At 62.3% G+C, this 20,929-nt stretch overlaps 8 protein-coding genes across 8 annotated transcripts; 4 read left to right on the forward strand and 4 right to left on the reverse strand.

The window, feature by feature from the left end:
- Positions 1-420: 420 nt before the first annotated feature.
- Positions 421-2,228, forward strand: RHTO_07126 (uncharacterized protein; the record flags this gene model as incomplete). Its single annotated transcript, XM_016420784.1, has 4 exons — positions 421-618; positions 676-851; positions 925-1,622; positions 1,690-2,228. 4 exons carry the CDS (start codon positions 421-423, stop codon positions 2,226-2,228), a joined length of 1,611 nt encoding a protein of 536 aa, XP_016274511.1.
- Positions 2,229-3,213: 985 nt separating this feature from the next.
- RHTO_07127 (glyoxylate pathway regulator) lies at positions 3,214-4,838 on the forward strand (the record flags this gene model as incomplete). The annotated part of the gene is made up of 10 exons (XM_016420785.1): positions 3,214-3,414; positions 3,510-3,612; positions 3,752-3,795; positions 3,885-3,924; positions 4,016-4,034; positions 4,093-4,148; positions 4,204-4,357; positions 4,419-4,540; positions 4,616-4,696; positions 4,759-4,838. The coding sequence occupies 10 exons, from the start codon at positions 3,214-3,216 to the stop codon at positions 4,836-4,838; spliced, it is 900 nt and encodes a 299-aa protein (XP_016274512.1).
- Positions 4,839-5,252: 414 nt separating this feature from the next.
- On the reverse strand, positions 5,253-6,402 carry RHTO_07128 (uncharacterized protein; the record flags this gene model as incomplete). The annotated part of the gene is made up of 3 exons (XM_016420786.1): positions 5,253-5,444; positions 5,547-5,731; positions 6,336-6,402. 3 exons carry the CDS (start codon positions 6,400-6,402, stop codon positions 5,253-5,255), a joined length of 444 nt encoding a protein of 147 aa, XP_016274513.1.
- A 440-nt stretch (positions 6,403-6,842) lies between these two features.
- Positions 6,843-8,922, reverse strand: RHTO_07129 (major facilitator superfamily protein; the record flags this gene model as incomplete). The annotated part of the gene is made up of 8 exons (XM_016420787.1): positions 6,843-7,092; positions 7,148-7,373; positions 7,406-7,570; positions 7,650-7,659; positions 7,727-7,776; positions 7,840-8,142; positions 8,206-8,262; positions 8,367-8,922. 8 exons carry the CDS (start codon positions 8,920-8,922, stop codon positions 6,843-6,845), a joined length of 1,617 nt encoding a protein of 538 aa, XP_016274514.1.
- Positions 8,923-9,673: 751 nt separating this feature from the next.
- Positions 9,674-11,349, forward strand: RHTO_07130 (uncharacterized protein; the record flags this gene model as incomplete). The annotated part of the gene is made up of 5 exons (XM_016420788.1): positions 9,674-10,024; positions 10,099-10,156; positions 10,213-10,790; positions 10,847-10,939; positions 11,005-11,349. 5 exons carry the CDS (start codon positions 9,674-9,676, stop codon positions 11,347-11,349), a joined length of 1,425 nt encoding a protein of 474 aa, XP_016274515.1.
- A 252-nt stretch (positions 11,350-11,601) lies between these two features.
- Positions 11,602-16,201, reverse strand: RHTO_07131 (chromosome segregation protein; the record flags this gene model as incomplete). The annotated part of the gene is made up of 14 exons (XM_016420789.1): positions 11,602-11,763; positions 11,822-12,303; positions 12,368-12,520; positions 12,577-13,429; positions 13,488-13,667; positions 13,725-14,200; positions 14,259-14,396; positions 14,454-15,138; positions 15,191-15,264; positions 15,323-15,393; positions 15,449-15,555; positions 15,612-15,875; positions 15,935-16,061; positions 16,122-16,201. The coding sequence occupies 14 exons, from the start codon at positions 16,199-16,201 to the stop codon at positions 11,602-11,604; spliced, it is 3,852 nt and encodes a 1,283-aa protein (XP_016274516.1).
- A 443-nt stretch (positions 16,202-16,644) lies between these two features.
- Positions 16,645-18,838, reverse strand: RHTO_07132 (uncharacterized protein; the record flags this gene model as incomplete). Its single annotated transcript, XM_016420790.1, has 3 exons — positions 16,645-16,836; positions 16,947-18,181; positions 18,238-18,838. 3 exons carry the CDS (start codon positions 18,836-18,838, stop codon positions 16,645-16,647), a joined length of 2,028 nt encoding a protein of 675 aa, XP_016274517.1.
- Positions 18,839-19,378: 540 nt separating this feature from the next.
- On the forward strand, positions 19,379-20,379 carry RHTO_07133 (zinc finger protein; the record flags this gene model as incomplete). The annotated part of the gene is made up of 2 exons (XM_016420791.1): positions 19,379-19,774; positions 19,840-20,379. 2 exons carry the CDS (start codon positions 19,379-19,381, stop codon positions 20,377-20,379), a joined length of 936 nt encoding a protein of 311 aa, XP_016274518.1.
- Positions 20,380-20,929: the final 550 nt, after the last annotated feature.

Below are 20,929 nucleotides of genomic sequence, written 5' to 3' on the forward strand. Positions count from 1 at the left end.
GCCTCGGACGAACAGCGGTACAGCAGGTCGTGATTGAGGCAAATGGACCCGGAGTGAGGTTTCGAGGGTGTTGAGAGGAACCCAGACGAGCGGACGCCCTTGCCGGCCGAAGAGCGCTTCAAGCAGTCCTTCGGCACCACGCTGATCCCTAAGCAGCCCTCCGCGTCGCCCCTTCATCGAGTGATGACCGTAAGCGATGAGGATGGCGGCGGCGTGAGGAAGCGGTTCCGGCGGAGCGTCGGGGTCGTGAGGGCAAGCGCGAGGCTCGTCCGAAGCTCAGCAGCACTTCGGACAAGCACTCGCAGCGGGGTCGGGAGTGTGTCGCGGGTGAAGGGGGTCGTCGCCTCGTCCCTCTTGACCCTCAACCCCGTCAACCCGCTCGCACAGCTCGGACGGCTCGCTGGACCCGCTATTCGCTGCATGGTAGCCCGTCTGACCCGCCTACCGACCCTCACACTCTTCACCAGCGGCCCTGCTTGCTCGTTGTGCGAAGTCGCAAAGGCCGACCTCGCGCAGGTGCAGGCAGTCCAGCCGTTCCATCTGCGACTGTACGACATCAGGAAACGGCAGGACGACCCTCTCGAGTACGAGCGAACAGCCTGGCGCCGATTGTACCAGGTGCGAACGGGGTTTCTTCTGCTTTGGTCTCGTTTTGCTGACTCTTGCCGCCCATAGTACGACGTGCCGGTCTTACACTTCAGCAAAGACGACACGATTGACTCGCTCGCTGGGAGGAAAGGCGCCGGAGGCCGGGTGATGAAGCATCGGATTGATAAGGACAAACTCGCTCGTCTTGTCAAGGAATGGACGGAAGAGACGAAGGAGGGTCAAGCGGCAGAGTCGACGAGCAGGTGATGACGGGTCAGTACCATTGGCTGTACCCGAGAGAATCGCACTGAGGGTCTCACTCTGCGCAGGTAAAAGAGCTCTATCGACCGACTCGGCAGACGAGCCACTTGCGAAGCGCCTCGCCGCACTTTCACCGCCTCCTCCTTCTCAGTCGGCAAGCTCTTCGTCAATAGCAGCAGGAGCCGACGACGAGGACGAACCCCCGCTCTTTCTCGTCACCGCTTCTCCCTCTGCCATCGTCGATGACTCGCACTACGCCTTGTTCGGCCTCGGCTTCTCGTACGACTATGCCTCTTCCTCCGACTCGCAGCTCCACATCCTTGGCGAAGCCCGCACGCCTTCGCCTCCCCTCGATACAGCTGAATCCGGCGGTCCCGGCACCAAACTCAACCACCTCCTCCCTTCCCGCGCCTGTTTCAACTGCGGATCTCCCGACCACAGCCTCTCGTCCTGTCCCTTCCACCACGACCGCGAAGCAATAGCCGAGAATCGCGCACTTTACGCCTCTCGCCGGTCTGCCCTCTCCCTCCTCTCCCGCTCGGGTACGACCACGCCCAAACGCCTGACAGACGGTCGTTCGCCCACCTCGGAGCGCGAAAGATTCCTCGACTACCTCGAGCGGTTTAAGCCGGGCATCGTAAGCGATGAGTTGCGCAGAGCGTTAGGGAGGGGAGCGAAAGCGGGAGCGATGACGACGGAGGAGTGGCCTTGGATGGGGAGGATGCTCGAGTGGGGTTATCCGCGGGGGTGGACGATGCTAGAGGGAGATGTAGGTGCGCACGCAGCGGGAGCGAAGCCAGCTCGATGAGCCGAACTTGGCTGACAGCGTCTGCCTCGCAGACCTGTTCGCTCGCATGCGCGAGCGCATCATGGCGGACGCTTCAAAAGACGATATCAAAGACCTAGACGACGTAGACGACCTAGAGATTTACACCTCGGACGACGATCAGCGCGCGCCGTCTTGCCCATCGCGCTCATCCTCGCCTCCCGCTGCTCCGCCGTTTCGTTCACCTCGACTTTCGCCTCCTGCACCGTCGATTCTACCTCGGCCTCCTCCTCCACCACCTCCCCCCCCAAGCTCACCACCACCCCCTCCACCACCCGGGACCCCTCCGCCTCCGCCTCCCTCTTCCCCTCCTCCACCTCTCCCGCCTGCCCAACGCATCCGCCTCGTCGACTACCGAACCTCGCTCTTCGACTCTCGCACGCATTGGCTCGCGTTCTCCGCTGAGGAGTGGTATATGAGCTGGAATCAGCCTGCGCCGACAGTCATGGGTGCGAGCGGAGGGGAAGATGGAGTTGAAGTGAGGCAGATGGAGGACGAGGGAGAGGCAGAGATGGATTTGTCGAGCGCGGGCAGTAGTACTGGCGAGGAGTGAGCCTGCAACGCCCGCGGAAAGTTGAATCGAGGTCGGGGAAGGCGTAGCGGGAGGTCTTCCGGCATTCCGCTGCTGCAGGCGTTCTCACTCGTCTCTCGAGGCCTCACCAATACGCTTTCGCAACTCATTGCACGGGCGGGCAGGGGGAGGAAGTATTGCAGGACGGGCGACGAGCTCAGTTGCCGGCTTGACGACCCGCTCCTCATCCCCGCCGACTTCGCTCTCCGTCGGCTTACTCTCGATCGACAAAAGCTGGTCAGTCGAGACCTTCGCGACCCTGCTTACACACCCACACTGTCGTTGCGGGCGATCCGACGCTCCGGTCAACGCGCTTCGGAACGAACCGCTCCTTTCCCCTCCTCCTCGCACAACGCTCAGCTCCGCACGGCGCGCAGTCGCAACGCACAGCGCCACGTGCGGACAGTCTTGGCAGGCCCTGTCGAGCAGCCAGGAGAATGACAAGGAGGACTCGCGAGGAACAAGCACTGCCTGAGTGCTCTGGCCTTCCTAATCGCAGGCCGAAGCTCCCAAACGTCGCCAGGACGTCAGCCTGCCCGCCTAGGGCCCTCGCTTGACTGCTTAGGGCTGGTCCTTAGCCTCAAGAAGACGCAGGTCGACGTGGGGGGACGTCTTCTGAGCTGTGCAGACGGGGACGAGGCCTCACTTTGCGCTTGCTGTGGCGGCGGCCTGCGAGCGTGCCAGCGCAGTGGCAGCGTACGATCGACGACGAAAGGACGGCGGCGGTTCTCGTGGTCGCGGTCGACGGACGGGAGTGCCAGATCGAGCAGGTGGAAGGACGGTCGGCAGCAGGCGGGTCTTCTGATTGGCGCATCTCGGATTGCGGAGCGCTCCGGTCGGTCCTCCACCTTCGCTGGGGGGCAAGGCCGAGAGGGGAAGCGGGGAAGCGTGACCTCGCTCGAACTTGGGACTTGTTTGCTCGCCCGCCTCCTCTCGTCCTCACCCTCGCGCTACTCTACTGCACGCAATGGCTTCGACTACTGGCTCATCGCTCCACAACGGCGCAGACGTCGAGAAGACTGCTGGCGTCCACAACGCCGCCAACGGCGCGCACGGCCAGCACGGCGTTACTGGCGTCTCGACTGGCTCGCCTGCGTACGCATCGCAGGAGGGCGGTGCGCCGTTCAACTTGCGCAACATCACTCCTGGCGGACACCCGCTCGACCGCGTACGTCCTTGTTCATCCACGGAGCCAGCGCGGTCGCTCGATCCCTCTCCCAACATTCTCACCCTGGCTGACTTTCCGCTTGCAATGACGCACAGAGCCAGCCCGCGTTCCCGACTTACCACCGTCGCTTCGCCAACCCTGCACCGTTGGGACTCTGCGGTTTCGCCCTTACGACGTTCATGCTCTCGCTCATCAACGGTAAGTCGAGGAGGTGCGAGCGGGACCCCTTGGGGCGGATCACTCCCGCGTTTGCCGTTCTGCGGCTCGTTGTTGCTGCATCGACGTTGGACGAGCGTGTAGGGCAGCGTACTGACATTGAGGATGATGCGCTTTGCAGTCAAGACCCGCGGAGTGACCGTTCCCAATGTCGTCGTTGGACCGGTCAGTCTCGCTTTCCTTGCGCCTCTTTCTCGCTTCTTTGGGTTTCGCTGAAGAGCCGACACGCTAACGACGTCGATTTCGTTCCGCAGGCCTTGTTCTACGGCGGTCTTGCCCAGCTTCTCGCAGGCAGTGAGTCGAGGTTCTTCGACTCTCGCTTTCGCGCGCTGTTCGCTTCGTAACGTCGATTCGCGAGTACTGACGGTTCTTGTGCGGTTCACAGTGTGGGAGTTCGCGACTGGGTGCGTTTCTACCGCGGGAAAACTGCGGAATCCAGACCTGACCTTGTCTCGACTCCAGCAACACCTTCGGTGCCACAGCCTTTTCGTCCTACGGCGCCTTCTGGCTCGCCTACGGTGCGTACAGAGCTGCTTTACCAGTCGATTCGGTTGCTGATGGGCTTGCGCGCAGCCTTCATCGTCTCGCCATGGTCGGGAATCGCCTCGTCGTACGAGGCCAAGACCATGTTCGGCAACGGTGTCGCCTTCTTCCTCTGGGGATGGTTCATCTTCACCTTCATCATGCTCCTCGCGTCGCTCCGCTCGTCGATCGCCCTCACGGGAGTGCGAGTCCGCCCGCCATCGCTTCTTGCGGGAACTTCGAGCTGACCTCGTTCTTTCGCGCAGCTTCTTCTTCCTCACCATCACCTTCCTGCTCCTCGGTATCGCTGAGCTCGGCGTCGGCAACGCGTCGGCCATCCAGACCGCCGGAGGCGCCTTCGGACTCATCACGGCGTTTAACGCCTGGTGTAAGTCCCTCTTCGCTCCCGTTCGCTTTCTGCTTGCTGTACAAGCTTGCTCATGCTGTTTTACTGCGTTTGCAGACGTTGCGGCCGCGAACTTGATGACGCCTGACCAAAGTTATTTCGTACTTCCTGTGGGCGATATGTCGAAGAAGGACGTGAGTTCTGCCAAGCTCGGCTTGTTTTGGGAGCTGTAGAGATGTACTGACCTCTCGACCTCGCAGTGAACGTCCTCCGCAAGGTCTCGCCGACGTTGCTCGCCTCTCGCTCCCTCATCCTCACTTTTCCGGCTCTCGCGACCTAATACATCCTCGCCGTCTCTCCTCCTTACTCGCTCGACTTTTGCTTCGAGCATCGTCACCCTGTGTCTGATTAGCGAAGGTCTCGTCGTTCCAGCATCGCCAAGTCTCGAAATTCAGTCGTTCACAACCAATCTTCGCAGCTCCTCGAACCTTGTTGCTGCTCGTTTCGTCCGCTTCGGCTCGAGGATGTCGACGCCTTGGCGTGCTGCTGAAAGTCAATGCGCAGAGTGATTGAGTCAAAGGATCGGTCTGAGCAGGAGGACTGGATGGGGAGTTTCGCTTCCTCTCGGCAACCTCTCGCAACTCGTCCGAGTGGACGGAGCTTTGCAAGACACCTCGAGCCTGGTACACAATCAACAGTGAAGATAGTTAGTCCATCTGCCTCACCCTGCCCTCCTTACGCGACGTAGCGATACTCAGCCGCCTGATCGAAGGCAGTCGCCGCTCCTTTGAGCCCCCATACCCTTCACCGGCCCTACTCCCTCACGCTTGTCGCGCCTTGCCTTCTCCCAACGGAAGTAGAGCGTCATGCAGAGGGTGATGCGGAGTCCGAACGCTTGGGAAGGCCAGGTTGGCGCTTTCGCCTTCGACAAGGCGCGGTCCCTCAACTTTTAGGAGGAGGAACGAGGCAACAATGGAAAGGCGATGGCTGTGTGCAGGTGGTTCGTCAGCGGAAGGCGGGAAGAGAAGAAGGAGAACGAGGGACGCACCTGAACGAGTCGATACTGTGGTTTGCGTTGCGGCTCAAGAGGTGAATATCCAAAAACACAGGCCATGACGAGCAGGATGTTGGTGTAGCCGGCCAACGAGAGGCAACACGAAGCGGAGTAGCAAGCGCGAAGACCGCCTTTCGAGACGTGGATCGGGCTGTCGCCGTAGAGGATGGCCCAGCCGTCTGCGAGCGGATCGGCAGGTCAGCACATCCCGCACATGATAGAGGGAGACAGGCAGCTGCCTGATGGCGATGCAGTAAACGAGCATCACGAAGACGCCGCGACTTTCGAGGCGGTCCAAAAAGCTGTGAGGCAAAGCATGACACAAGTGCACAGTCGTAGCATAGGGCACGAGCAAGTGATCCTGAGTACTTATGTTGGAGTAGCGAGTCGCGACGATGGTCAAGAGTGTGAAGGAGAACGAGGGAACGAGGGGAGGATGGCGAGGTCGGCAGCTCGCCTTTCTCCGAGTGCTTGAGCATATCAAGCAGACGCACAGAATACGGACTATAGACTGACAATGACAAGCGTCAGCGTCGATATCGCAGAGAGCAAGAGAGGGTGAAGGGGTGTGGACTCACGATACTGCCAAGGGTCAAGTCCATACCACTGCAGGCGAGCGCGAGATGTCCGTGATAAGTAGGTTGTCAGCGGGATAGTCGCAAAGAACAGGAAGAGGAAGCGCGCGGCTCACAGAAGTTCGTACTTCCTGTGGGCGATATGTCGAAGAAGGACGTGAGTTCTGCCAAGCTCGGCTTGTTTTGGGAGCTGTAGAGATGTACTGACCTCTCGACCTCGCAGTGAACGTCCTCCGCAAGGTCTCGCCGACGTTGCTCGCCTCTCGCTCCCTCATCCTCACTTTTCCGGCTCTCGCGACCTAATACATCCTCGCCGTCTCTCCTCCTTACTCGCTCGACTTTTGCTTCGAGCATCGTCACCCTGTGTCTGATTAGCGAAGGTCTCGTCGTTCCAGCATCGCCAAGTCCACCTCATTCTTTCTCACTCCACCTCATTCATTCTCCAAGGATTTCCTCTCGCCGCCCTTCGTCCCCGCGAGCTACTCCCGCTTCCAGGATCACGTCTGCGCAGCTCTGCGTTGACGCAGAATTGGGGAGAGCGCGGGAGGCGCGCGAACGAGATCTAAAGCTGTTGCGAAGGACTTGGCCACTTGGGCAAAGACTCCTCGACGAGCACATCCGGTCAAACACGTCTTTTGCGAACACAGAGAGATCAATACAGATCCAACAGCCAAGACACAAAGATAGACAGTCCATCCAAACATGCCCTCCCCCTTCACGCAACGTAACGATATCCAATCGCCTGATCGTACGCAGCTGCGACTCCCTCGACCCTCATACCCTTCACCGGCCTTCCTCCCTCGCGCTTATCGCGCCTCGCGTTCTCCCACCTGAAGTAAAGCGTCATGCAGAGCGCGATGACGAGGCCGAAGGCTTGGAAGGCGAGGTTGACGGATTCGCCCTTGACGAAGCGCGGTCCTTCAGCTTTCGGGAAGAGAAACGAGGCGAGGATCGAGAGGCATTGTCTGCGCGAAGAGTCGTCAGCGCAAGTCGTCAAGGAAGGAGGGGAGGAAGACGCACCCGACCGAGTTGAGCATACCGAGTCCGACGGCGCGCTGCGACTCCGAAGGCGAGTTGTTCGAGACCCAGGCCATGATGAGCGGGATGTTGGCGTAGCCGGCCGAGGCGAGGCAGCAGCAGGCGAAGTAGCGAGCGCGGAGGCCGCCCTTCGAGACGTGGACTGGGCTGACGCCGTAGAGGATGGCCCAGCCGACTGCCTTACGTCGAAGCGGGTCAACTCCGAGTCCTAGGCGAGTCAAAAGGAGGAGAGAGGCGCACCAATGCCGATGCAGTAGACGAGCATGACAAAGACGCCGCGACTTTTGAGGCGGTCCGAAATGCCGGTGAGGAGGAGCATCACACCGAGCGCGCAGGCGTAAGGCGGGACGGAGTAAAGCTGTGCATCGGTGTTCGAGTAGCCGAGTCCCTTGACGATGGTCGGTACTGCGAACGAGGACGAATCGCCGAGGGTCGAGGTCAGCTTGCGTTTTCCCGAGCGCTTGACGAGGCCATGGAGACGCACAGAAACCGGACTGCAGGAAGGACGGAAGTGTCAGCGCTAAGCGTGCGAGTGGACGGGGGGAAAGAGGGCAGACTCACGACACTGCCGAGGGTCAAGTTCATGGCACTATACGCGAGGGCGAGGACGTCTGACGAACAGCGACCGTCAGCGAGAGAGCTAGCACCGTTAAAAGAGAATGGGCGCGACTCACAGATTTTCCAGTCCTTGAAGGCGTAGCGGACCGCTGCCCAGTCGATTCCCTTTCCGACTTCACCGTTCGACTCGGCGTTCAACCGGGTGCAAGCAATCGTCCGCTCGTCCTCGTTCAAGAACTTCGACGAGTCCGGGCGCGAAGGGAGGAAGAAGAAGACGATGATGGCGAGGAGGAGGGAGGGGAGTCCTTCGACGAGGAAGAGGATGCGCCAGTTGTCGATGCTCGAGTTGATCTTGGATACGCCGGCGGCGATGAGGCCCGAGAATGCGCCTGCGAGCGAGCCGGCGGCGATGAAGAGACCTGCGGGCGGAGACGGGGTCAGCGGATGGAGTCGAGGAGGTTGCGCGGGGAAAAGAGACGGACCGATACGCTTCGCCAGCTCTTGCTTCGTGTACCAGAAGGAGAGGTAGAGCGCCATTGCTGCGTGGTCAGGAGGTGTCAGCACGCCGAAGAGATATTACGAAGGAGGACGGGAAATGTCGACGAGGTCGAGCGACGTCGTCGAGAAACGACGACCGACTCACCCTGACCAAAGAATGCTTCTCCCACACCGATAAACAAGCGGCATACGTAGAGAGCAGCCGGGTTGTGCGTCGCGGCCTGGCAAGTGGTCGCGATGGACCAAACGAGCGCTCCGCATGCGATGGTCGTCGAGGGGAGGAACTGTTTGGCGAAGAGGGTGCCGGGGATGGAGAGAACGATGTAGGTGATGTAGAAACACATCAAGGCGATCGAGTAGCGGACGTCGACGTTGCCGAGAACCGTCTTCTCGAGACCCATGAGCTTTGCGTTGCCCATCGCGCCGCGGTCGAGGTACGCCGAGAGGTACAAGAGGACAGCCATAGGGAGAATGACGACGTCGAGCTTGCGGACGAGCCTGCGCTCCGCCGCCTTGGACGCCTTGACATGCTCGAGTCCAGTCTCGCTCGAGGCGTACCGCGACGACCCCGCCTTCTCGCTCGTGGTCGTCGTGAATCCTGCGAGGGACTCGCCGTCTGCGAAGCGAGGACCGGGACGGGCGGCGGTCTCCTCGAAGTGCGCCGTCGTGTCGATGGCCTTTTCGGCGTCGTGGGTGTTCATCGTAGTGTGTCGCTCCGTTGGCGAAGGGTGGAGAGGTCAAGAGAGACGGTGTAGGCGTGAGAAGAGAGCGGGCGACGCGGGACGAAGCGCAGCGGGAGTTGCGGTGGGGAGGACACTGCGAGCCTGCGAGTCTCTGAGGGGGACCAACGCGGAGCCGTGCGGGATCCTTGGCTCAATCGCGAGGAGCGATCGTGCAGCGGTGGGGGGAAAGGAGAGGGGCGCCTAACTTTGGCGGGGGACAGAGGCGCGCAGAAAGTTTGCCTCTGTTCGATTGACTGGCCGTGAGGAAGAGGAAGGGTTCGACGGGCGTCGCTGGCCCGTTCTGGCGGGTATCCATGCTGCTTGCTCGTGCAAATGTGCTCCTTCAGAGCGCACGAGAAGCCCTCCAGCGAGCCAGCGGCGCGAGAAACCCGTAAAGAGCCATCTGAGGAGGCGGACTTCGGCCGACAACGGTGCGGGAGCCGCTGCATTAGCCCCCGGCGCTTCTAGCCGTGTTCGGCACCGACAGCGGATCTAGTTCGCGCTGATTGGCTGCACTGTTCCGCCCGCTCAGCGTCCCGCGCCGGCAAACGGGTCGAGGTGAGCGTGGAGGTCGAATGAGCGGGCGACAGTCGCGCGGGCGGGCTGGACAGGGAGCACTGGCGTAACCGCGTCGTTGCGGTGACTGACAAACCAGCAAGAACGCTCCAGAGCGAGTGTGAGCGTGACCCAGTGAGATGACGGAGGGAGAGAAGAATTCGTCGTCAACGACATGGCATCCACCGCTAAGGACACGCCTGTCGAGGCTGCAGACGCTGTTAACCCGTCCTGGGTGTCGTCGTACAACTCGCTTACCGCCAAGCTTCCTCGTCCGCTCGCTCAACGACTCCCCTCGGGCGACAAGGCGGCTATCACGCTCGCTCTCGCTCAGGACAAGCTTGCTGCGTTCGGGACCAGTAGCAAGGAGCGCTGGGACACGGTCAGTCGCACGGCAGGCGAGCGCGTCGCGGAATTGAGGGCGGGTTCGTCGAAAGGCGTTTCATCGGTTCAGGATGCCTGGCTGGCAAAGGCGTGGAGCGTGACGAACGAGACGCAGGTGCCGTTGAACGTGGCTCTCAGGCAGGTGCGCACGCGCTCGTACTGGTGCTGTGACTGGCTGCACTCGCTCATCCACTTCGCACTTCGTCATCGCAACAGGTTGGCCCGCTTTACTTCGACGTGCTCACGCCAGGCCAGACCTTTGAGCGACGTGTCCGTGCGTGAGAACTGCCTTCATCCCTGCAGCTTGCTCGCTGACTCGGCTTTCCCTAGCCAATCTCTGGTTCTCGCTCGAAATCCGACCGTACACCTCCCCTTCGAGCGCCTACAACGGCTGGTCCGCGACCTGGCCAATCCTCTGCGTCACCGGCCCAGCCGTCGCAGTCACCTCCCTCCTCGCAATCCCCTTCGTCGCGGCCGCAGCAGGCGGAACGGCTCTCGCGTCCCTCACGACCTTCGGGTCGTCGATCGTCTCTGGCGCGGGTGCAGCGGCGGAAAGTGTTGGTGCTGCTGCGGCGACTGGAGCGGGACTTGCGACGAAGGCGGATGCGATTCCTGGTGCTTCGCGCGTCAAGGGACGGTTGGCGGACGCGGCGAGGGACCTTGTCGGCGAGCACATCTCGCGCGAGAAGGTCCAGCAGCATGTCGTGCGGTACTTGACGCAGGGAGGGAAGGGGAAGGGAAAGGGGGAGGCGGTCAGCGTGGGACTGATTGAGGATGCGCAGGTGCGGGAGGTGGAGAAGACGAGGGAGAGGGCGAGGAAGGAGAAGAAGCTCGATGAAGTGGACGTGACGGGCTACGATGTCGAGAAGGTGCTTGCGTGTGCGACTGGTCACGCAGGCGTCGACAAAGTGCACTGACTTTCCTCGTCAACCGCGGTCACGGAACTGACGCCTCCGGTCTGCAGGCTCTCGCGAAGGCCTTCAAGAAGCTCTCGTTCAAGACCAAATTCACGGAGTATCGCACGCAAGACAACCCTGTGCTGCGCGTCGCCGGCGGAGTGAGCCCTTCTCCTCCCTCTCGCAAGAGCCGCGGACTAACTCTCGCTTCCGGTCGCTCGCGCAGCCCGAACTCGAGACCCGCACGCCAGCTGCAACCTTCTTCCACCCCAACCCGACTTCCAAATCCTACCTCGTCTTCTACCCTTTCGTCCTCCTCCACTCCTCTCACATCTCCGCCGAACCCGTCCCGGCCTCTGAAGTCCCGCCGACGGAGGATGAGCAGCGTGTGATGGAGCAGGCGAAGGTTGTGGAGAGCTACGAGGAGGCCGAGAAGGAGAGCTTGAAGGGGGATGATGAGCCCGAGGCGGCAGTGGGAGGTGACGCGGTGGAGGTGACGGCGGATGCGAAGGGGAAGCAAGCGGAGGAAAGCGGAGAGAAGAAGACCAAGAAGAAGGGGTGGTTCTGGTGATGCCGACAATGCCGCGGTGACTTGCCCTGTACCGATTATCTCACGCTCTAGTTCCATCTCTTGTTCTCGTTGTTGTCCCTACACACGCCTTCCCTGCCCTGTCACGACTGATTGGATCTCTCTGCGTGACATGGAGGGAGAGAAGAAAGGAGAGTGTTGCAGGAAACGACAGACAGAACACCGAGACGAGCACAAGTAGAGTACAGAAGCGAATAAGTGCAGAAACAGAACGACCGATGGGTGAAGAGCGACCTAAGCAGCAGTAGCAGACGCTTCGGCAGTCTCGACAGCCTCGGCGGGAGGCGTCGCGACCTCGGGCACGACGTCGGGCTTCTTGTAGGCGAATTGGGCGAGCTTCGAGGCGGCGTCAGGTGCGGCGGACGACGGAGGGCGCGTGTTTTCCTTGAGCGATTCCTGCGGAGTCAAGATGCGTTAGTGGCCGTCTCAAAGCAGGTTCGCGACGCGAATGTACGGGATCTTCCTCGACCTGCGTCTCCACCTGCGTCTCGCTCATCTGCGTGTCCTCCGCCTCCTCCTCCTGCTCCTCCCTCACAGCCTCGAGCTCGCTGTCCCGCCTCTTGGCCGGCGGAGTAGGCAAACTCTCCTCGTCCTGCTGCGTCTCGTCAACAATCTGCGTCTCCTCCATCTCCTCGTCCTCGCGCGGCAGCTCCCTCGCCGCCTCGGCACCAAGGCCAGCCGTCGCGGCCGTCCCAGGCTTCTTGCGGAACGCCTCCAGCTTCTTGTTCGACGAGGAAGCAGTCGAGTCGGTAGTCGTGGCGGCCCCTTCCTCACCGTCGTCAGCCGTCGACTTGCGCTTCTTCGTCTTCTTCTCGGGCTCTTTGCCAGGAGGGAGGCCGAAGAGGGTCATCTGCTTGCCGCCGGTCGTTGTAGGCTTGGACTTGGTCGAAGCGGCGGCTGTAGTCGAGGAGGCAGATGCGCGACCCTTGCCTTTGGCTGAGGAGGATCTCCGAACGAAGTCAGCTTCAGGTAGTCGTTGAGAGGTGCACAGCGAACTTACCCTTCGGCGCCTCCTTACCCTCGACTCGGTGGAAGAAGCTGTCGGTCCGGCCGAGGTCCTTCGCCTTGCCCGCCTTCTTATCGGCAAAGGGGTTCGCGGCATGCGACGCAGACGGCTTGGCATTCGAGGTGCGCTTGGCGAACGGGTTGACGGCTGCAAAGGCAGGAAGCGTAAGCGAGGTTGACGCAAGTCGGAAGTGCGGAACACACCCTTCTTCGGCACAGGCGCGATGTCCTGCGTCTCCTCGATCTGGATCTCCTCGCTGTCGACCCTCATCCGCTTCGGCGACGACGCAGGCTCGTCCTCCTCGACCATCTCGTCCGCATACTCGAGCGCATCGTCGTCGTCCTCCATTGCGCCGTCGCTGCCTGCGAGAGCTGACTGGCCCTGCAGGCTCTTGCGCTTCTTCGACGAGCTAGAAGGACCGACCGAGGCAGGCGTGCCAAACGCGCGACGAGCGCTACCGAACGCAGACGAGCCGGACGGGCGAGGCGAGAAAGACATGTCGTTGTTGGCGTGTCCTCCACCGGGTCCGAAAAGGTGAGCGGCTGCTAGCCCAGGAGTACCGAAAGAGCGAGCTCCGCCTCCAACCGGGGCAGACGTGATGAACCTGTCGTCTGCGAGATGCGCCCACTTGCTCTGTCGCTTCGCGTTCGCCTCGTCGGGGTCGCCGGCGTCCTCGCGCATCTGCTGGAGGAGCTCGATGCGCTCCTTGAGCGACGGCAAATCGAAGAAGGCGGCGATCTTGGCTGCGGCAATGAGCGAGGCGGGCTGGCTGAGGAGGAGGACGGCGTCGAGGGCCGCTTCAAGCTTGTCGGCCTTGCAGAACGTTTGAATGATCTGCAGGAGGTGCTTGTCGGTCTGCACTTCTTGCCGCGCGAGTTCGGTCTTGAGCGAGTAGTCGTCTGCCGGTGCGCCATCCTTGCGGTGCTGGACGAAGAGCGATTCGCGGAGGTACTTCTCGGCGAGCTGACCTTGCGGGACATCAAGGTTGAGAAGCGGGAACTGGAGGTCGAACTCTTGCAGGAGCGGGGTCGGGAAGTGAGGCTCTTTCTCGCCGCCCTGTGGTGCGCGAAGTCCGTCAGCTCACTGGACGAACAGGGATTGGAAGAGTACGCACCTTGAGGATGATGACGTGCGCCTGCTGGTCGGTGACGCCGACGAGCCAGTAAGACTCTTGCTTGCCCTCCTTCCGTGGCAGCGCGTTCGTGTCGAGCGCAGGAAGCCAGCGACCTTGCCGAGGTCGTCGCGAGCGATCGAGAATCGAAATGAGGCCCTTCGAGTCGTACATGACCGGGATCTGCGCGAGAAGGGTGAGTACCTGCTTGTGCGGAGGGGAGGCGACTGAGAGACCCACGTTGTCGCTCGTGAAGCCAAGCCAGGCGAGAGTCGCGCCCTTCGACAGCGGGACCTTTCCCTGCTGGACGACCTCGTACGTGTCCGTGTCGATCAGCGAGTAGTCAAGGCCAGCGCCCGCGCCAGCACGGTACACAATCGCCGCCCAGTCCTTCCCCGCAGCCATCGCAACGACTTCCTCGCCAACGTTCCAGATGTACTTCTGCAAGCCTGCGCCGCTGAAAAAGCGGACGAAGCCGCGCGAGGTGGCGACGAGGATCGTGCCGGAACCGGTCAAGCCGACGGATGGGTCGTCAAAGGCGGCGCTGCCGTCTGTCGCCGGACCCATGCCGCCGATGGCGAGTGCAGTCGCTTGCTCGCCGGCAGGGAGCGACGCCGTCCACGTCTGAAGTGCAGTCCAGGACTCGTAAGGCTTGTAGAACAGCTGCGACGGACTGTCGCCGGCGGACGGGCAGGAGAAGATGGCGCCGAGTTCGCCTGGAAAAGCCGCCAGAAGTGAGCCTCACCTCATCGAATGAGGACACGATGTACGCACCGAGAGCCGCGAGGTTGTACTTCATCTTGTCGTCGAACTTGCTGGCGATGTGCGCGCTGCGGTCGTGGAACTCGATCGTCACGGCCTGCCCATCGTCGTGCCGGTCGACAGCGTAGATGTAGCCGATCATGTTGAAGGCTGCGAGCAAACCCGTTAGCACAGAACGAGGACGAAGAAGCCAGGTTGGCGACGCACCGAGATACCGCCTGTCCTCCCGCCACTTCGTCGCGCCAGGCTGGAACGGCGGCTGACCCTTCTCGACAATCTTCGTCCTGCTCGTCTCGCCGCCCAACAACGGCGCTACCGACCTCAACCTACCCTCTCCACGCTTGGGCGGGATAGGCACGTCGTCCGCAAACGGATCCACCGACATTCCCCGCGGGTCAAGCCCGTCCAGCGCTCCGTCGCCAAGGTCGTCGTCGATCGAGCCATCGAGAGCGCCATCATCGAGGTCGTCGAACTCGTCTTCGGACGCTTCTTTGCGGAAGAGACCGTTTCCGCCTCGTGCGCCGCCAGCGTGCGAGGACGTCGATGTCGAAGCCGAGTCGCTGCGCTTGCGTCCTCCACCATTGACTGCAGCGGACTTGCTTGCAGTGGTAGTCGAAGTCGTCGAAGCGGGCGGCTTCGAGAACGTCGGGAGCGGCAGACCAGACGGCACAGCGCCCTCCCACCTCGTCAGTTGGCCCTTGTTGTCGATGTACGCGAGCGAGTTTGCGGTCGGCGCAGGGTGGAAAGCGAGGCATGTGATCATCCCGTGCGAGTGAGGCGTGCGGGAAACGATCGCGCGGTCTTTGACGGACCAGACGAGGATGTCTTTGAGATCGTCCGAGGCGGAGGCGAGGTAGAGACCGTTTGTGGAGAAGGCGACGGCCGAGATGCGCTGCGGGAGCTGCGTCAGCGGGAGCAGGGAAGCGGTTAGGGAGGGGACTCACGCCGGTGTGGCCTTCCCTGGAGGAAAAGGTGCCGGTCTTCTGCCAGGTCTCGCGTGAGACGATCGTGATCTCACCTACCAGGATGTAAGTGTAAGTGTCATGGCGGGGAAGGGTTGAAAGATGCAGACGGACCGCTGTCCTTGCTCGGCACAACGAAGAATTTGCCAGCGGGATGCCAGACGACCTCGCACGAGTACTCCGAGCTGCGAGCGCGTCTGGTCAGTTGAAGAATCTACACCAGAAGGCACAGACACGCACTCGACGTCCTCAGCCTTGATGAGGCCGTCGAGGACCTGAATGCAAGTCGGCTCCGTTCCGCCGTCGAGCTGCCAGACGCGGATTTGGCCGTCCGTCGAGCTGGTCGTCTGCTCGAAGACGCGTCAATGCGAAATCCCGTAGGAGATGCGGGAAAGGGACGCGCCACTAGCTGGCCATCCGGACTCCAGCTCGCCTCCCGAATACTCCTCGCATGTCCCGTCAAGATCTGCACCTTCGTCGGCTCCTTCACATCGACAACCTTTGCGATAACCTCGTCGCTCGTTACGACTGCTCGCTTGCCGCGTGGGTCGAAGCGGACGCTTCGAGCGGGGAGGGAGAAGCGGGTGAGGAAGCCGTCGAGGTCGGTTTTGCCGGCTTGGTGGAGGACGACTTGGCCTGACTCGGAGGCTGAGCAGAGGTACTCGGTCTGCACGACAGGAGAGCGTAAGACGCGTCGAATGAAGAGAGGATGCGAGCAAGACTCACGGTCGCCGAGATGGAAGTAACAGCCTCCTCGTGGAAGTCGACGATGGCAGGTTCCGCATTCGCGTCTGCATCCAGTCTCGCGTCAAAAATGCGGACGAAGCCCTCGTAACCGCTCGTGTAGAGGTATCTGGAGGAGAAACGCGTCTGGTCAGCGGGCGATGTGCAGCGAGAGGTCGAACGAACTCACCGTCCGTCTGGCGCGAAGGTCAGTTGCGCTGGTCCATCTGCGTGAGCAGTCACGACGAGCTTGTTGGCGTCCTCGCCCATCGTGAGCGCGCGAGAGTCGGCGCAAGGAAGCGCGAAGTCGAGGGAGACGAGTAGGCGGCGGGAAAGGGTGGGGGCTTCGCTGGTCGGGCTGGGCGGCTTGTTAGCGTGTCTAGAAGCTGTACGAGCGCAGTCAAGAGCCCTGGAAGCGGGAGAACGAGTGTGAGACGAGTGCAAGCCCTCGAGGAGAGCGAGTCGCAACGCGGCGGAGACGCGACTTTCGATTTTCGCAAGTTGTGCGCTTGAAAGGGGCTTTACAGGCTGGCGTACGGCTTAGAACGACGCGTAGTAAAGCTGGCGAGGCGGCAGGCGACGAGCGGCGAGTCCAACGACAACCTCCGCGCCGGACCTTCGCAAGCAGCTGTGAAAGCGTTGTACAGCAACAACGACGATGCAAGCGCGCCTACACAGGCGACGTGAAGTAGCCGCAACCGCCGAGACCCGCCTCACGCAGCCATCACGGCGTCTTCATCCTCGAACACTGGCTTAATCTCCCCACTCGCCAACTTCCTCACCTCGCGCGCGATCTCGGCCTCTTTGAGCGTCGCGATGATCGAGTAATCGGACTTGTAGGAAGCGGCGAGGGCGTCGGCGTAGGCGGGGAGGAGGGCGAGGCGGGCGGTGCGCTGGCGGGTGATCTGCGAGACGAGGAGTCAGTATCGTAAGGCGACTCGCATCGTGTACGCCGCCCGAGACCAGCGCGCTGCTCGCACGGCGGATCTGCGATTGGGACAGCCTCGTGACTTACCTCAGCCTCCCACTCCGCTCCAACAGGTCCAACAACCACCGCCTTCGCCAACGGCTGAATCGTCGCCAACCCACCCGCACCTCTGGGCAAGAACCTCGCAAGCACCTTCGACCTTCTCTGCGCCTCGATCTGCGCGAGGCGCGCTTCGCGGTCTGCGGCGAGCGCGGCGGTCGCGGCTGGCGAGAGCGGAGCGGGGGGAGGAGGGGGAGTGGGCGCGACGGGCTTCGCGTGTGCGAGTTGGCTGACGTGCGAGGGAGGGGCGGGAGTCGAGGTGGAAGCGGGAGGGGGAGACGGCTCGCGCGCTGCGGAGGGTCGAGGCGGAGGAGGCGTACTAGCAGGCGGCTCGGCGGACCTCCTCCTCGACGGCTGTTCCTCCTGCTGCTGCCGTCTCGGCGGCGGACTCGGCTCCCTCTGCCTCGTCGACGAAGGACCAGTTGGCGCTCCCGCCGGACCCTGCGGGACGATCATGCTCGTCCTCCACGCCTTCGGCCCAGTCGGGATCGCAGGCAGACCTCCAGGTCCAGCAGGCTTGTTCAGCGCCGCAGGACCGCGCGGAGGCTGTTGTGGGAAACGGCTACGCGGACCTGTCGGGATGGCGGGACCGTCGGGTGCGGCGGGAGGTTGCTGGGCAGTGATGGGGCGGAAGCCACGGGGGCCTGTTGGGACTGAGGGAGGGAGGTCGCGGCCTGAGCGGAGTGATTGAGGAGAAGGTGAACGTGGACGATGGCGGTACGAGCCACCTCGTGGTGAGGGAGAGCGACGGCGAGACGGAGGACCCGAGAAAGGCGACGGGCTTCGTCCGCGCGAACGCGGAGGCGAGGGCGACAAAGGCGTGCGGGAGCGCGCACGACCGCCTGAGTCGGCATGAGCGACCCTCCGCGCCTTGCGGAAGATCATGTCGTCTTCCTCGTCTTCGTCGGGGATGAATTCCCGCTTCGCTGAACGCGCTGAGAACGGTGCGTGTGAAGGGGGAACGGGAGGCGAGCGGGAGAGGGAGCGGCGTCGGGAGCGATAACCGGGAGGAGGCGAGCGGGAAGGGCGGCGGGAAGAAGGACCGGGAGAAGGGTAACGTCGGCTGAGAGGAGGAGGAGAGCGTGAGAAATCGCGACCGCGACCGGGAGGGCCGTAGCTGCGGGGAGGGCCAGGCGAGTGGCGGCGGTAGACAGGCGAAGGCGGACCACCGTAGCGACGAGTCGGCGGAGAGCGGCTACGCGACCTCGACCGTCGCATGTAGGCTGCAAGACCTTTCGTTAGTGATTCTGAGCCTGGCAAGATGAATGCGGGCACGCACGCGGAGGAGACCTCGAAAGCGGACGCCTCCTTACGGGAGGCGAGTCCCTGAAGCCTGGTCTGCCGTACCCTCCCCTTCCACCGCTATAGCCCGCAGGAGGAGGCCCCCTCCTCGTAGTCTGCGGCGAGCGACTCCTGCTACGACTCCACGACCTGCCGCTCCTGAAACTCCTCGACGGACTCGGACTCCTCGACCTCGGTCGTCCTCTGAGCGGTGGGCCCCTGCGCTCGTCCGCATACGCATCGTACCTCCCTCCCCTCGGCTCGCCGCGGTTGAACCACTCGTCTCGGTCGCGGTCAAAGGACGGACTGCGACCTCTCCTCCCTAGACCCCTCGGACCCGTCGGCGGCGGTAAGGCTCCTCCAGGCGGACCCCTGCGCCTCGGCGGCAACTCGTCCGGCTCTTCCCCTTCCTCGCGCTCGTCGCTGCGCGGGTGCGCAGGTCCTTTGCCGAGAGGTGCAGCTGGACGGTCAGGGAGACCGGATGGCTTGGGCGGGAGAATGGGAGAGTGGCGGACTGCGGGTGCGCTCGCTGGCGGTGGTCCCGACGGTGCTGCCGATGAGCCCAACGGCGCTCCTCCTGGTCGCGGTGGCAGTCCCATCGTCGAGGTTGTCGAGATGAGGGAGAGCTCGCTCAGCAGGCGTCAACACGGCGTGGCGGGTGGTTTAGCAGGGTCGTGGGCACTCAGTAAGCAACTGTGAGTCTAGCAGGTACGCGTACAGCCCAGCAAGCGCGCGGCGACGTTGTTGTCGAGGCGAACTCCGCAACTTCATCTCTCTCGCCGTGACTTCTCGCTTGACCTCGCTGAACCGCTTAGATCGCCCTCCGGGACTCGCTAAAATGTCTGTACGAACGCTGTCGAGCCGCCACACGCCCTCCCAACCGACCCGCCCTTCTCTGCGACTCTCAGTCCTCGTCTCGCTTCGAAGCACTCTCGGCGCTTTCCCTCCGTCTCGGAGGCACTTTTCGAGACGTGAGTCACACCATAGACGTGTCTACAGAGTCGCAGAGTCGGAGCTGACCCCGTAGGACTCACTGGCAGTCGCCCGGCCGACTCTTCGACCCTTTGTCCTCCCCCTTCGCGACGGCCGCCTCGCAAGCATCCTTCTTGTCCAGTCTCTGCCTACTGTCGAGCGACGCCATGCCGAACACCTGGTGGTACGACGACGACTACGACGTATGGGTCTGCGACGAGTGCAATGGGCGCGAGTTCGTCAACTGGTCTGCGCTTGTCAAGCATCTCGAGATGTCGAGGAACCACAACTTTTGCACGGACTGCGAGCGCGACTTCGTGTCGTGGCCAGCGCTGCGCTCGCACTGGGCCAATTCGTCGGCGCATTCGTTCTGCACGCTCTGCGATACGCATTTCGACAACGACGAGCTCCTCCACGATCACGATGTCTACGACCACTTCCCCTGCCAAGGCTGCGACCAGATCTTTGCGTCCGAGCTGAGTCGATACGAGCACGGCCGGCAGAGCCATCCATTCTGCATTGAGCACCGACGAGCTTTCCTCAGCCAAGCCGACCTGCGTGCAGTGCGTGCTCGTCTGTACTCTTGATTGTACGAGACCGCGCGTTGACCTCGCAAGCAACTGCCCAGCACCTCGAATCGAGCGCTCACGTCCAGGCGCGGATCCCGTGCGCCGCTGGCTGCGGACGCAAGTTCATCGACTACTCGGCCATGGTCCTCCACCTTGAAGCCGGCAGCTGTCATTCCGGCTGGACCCGCCAGAAGATCGACTACAAGTTGCGCTCGCTCCCAGCAGCCCGTCCTTACATGACTTCGTCTCAACGCCTCATCGCCGGCCCGACTGCCCAGACGCGCTCGTCATGGGTCGCAACCGAGGACTCGTACAACGACTGGGAGCAGGCCTACGAGTGCTTCTTCTGCCACCGCCTCTTCAACTCCCTCGCCGGCCTCAATCAACACCTCACCTCGCCTCGACACGCCTACGCGACAGAGACGGGACGCACCGGCGAGAAGCTGTACAAGTGCCCGATGGAGAACTGCGGGCGCAAGTTCTCAACGTTTAGTGGCCTTGTCCAGCATGCGGAGCGGGGAGGATGCGGCGTCCTCCAATTCCGGTTGCAGAAGGCGCTCGATGGGTTGACGACGAGCATGAGGGCGTTGACGTGGTAGTTCGGGTTCGCACACGCACGGGATAGCTTGCTTGGCTCGCCTGGATACTTGTTGTTGCCCTCTTCCCGGTCATTTTGCGCTTCTCCCCCTCGCATGGCAATCAATACCCTCCGCTCGACTCTCGCTACTGCGACAACGACGACAGCGTGCAGCAAGGGTGCTATCCGAGCTTCAAGCCGCCTGCGAAGTTGTTGTCGACGCCAGCCTCCGCGATTTCACTTCTCTCGCTTTGACATCTCGCTCGACCTCGCCAGAACAGCTCAGACTGCCTGCTACGTGCGCTTACTGGCTCCAGGACTCGCTGCCATAGTCAGCCAGCCTTTCCCGCGCTTCTCGCCGTTCTCTCGAAGCTCTCGGTCCTCCTCCGGTCGCGTCCAGTCCACTGGCAGTCCTCCCGCTCGCTGTGCGCTTGTGAAGGTGCGTACGTGCCTCACTGAGGCTATCGGAGCCCTCTGCAACGCGCTGACCCTTCCCTTTGTTGGCAGTCTCGACGACTTCGCCTCCCTTTGTCTTCCTGATCAGCTTGAGCAGGCGCACCAGATCAAGCCCT

Source organism: Rhodotorula toruloides (assembly GCF_000320785.1).
Source record: "Rhodotorula toruloides NP11 unplaced genomic scaffold Scaffold6, whole genome shotgun sequence".
NCBI lineage: Eukaryota > Fungi > Basidiomycota > Microbotryomycetes > Sporidiobolales > Sporidiobolaceae > Rhodotorula > Rhodotorula toruloides.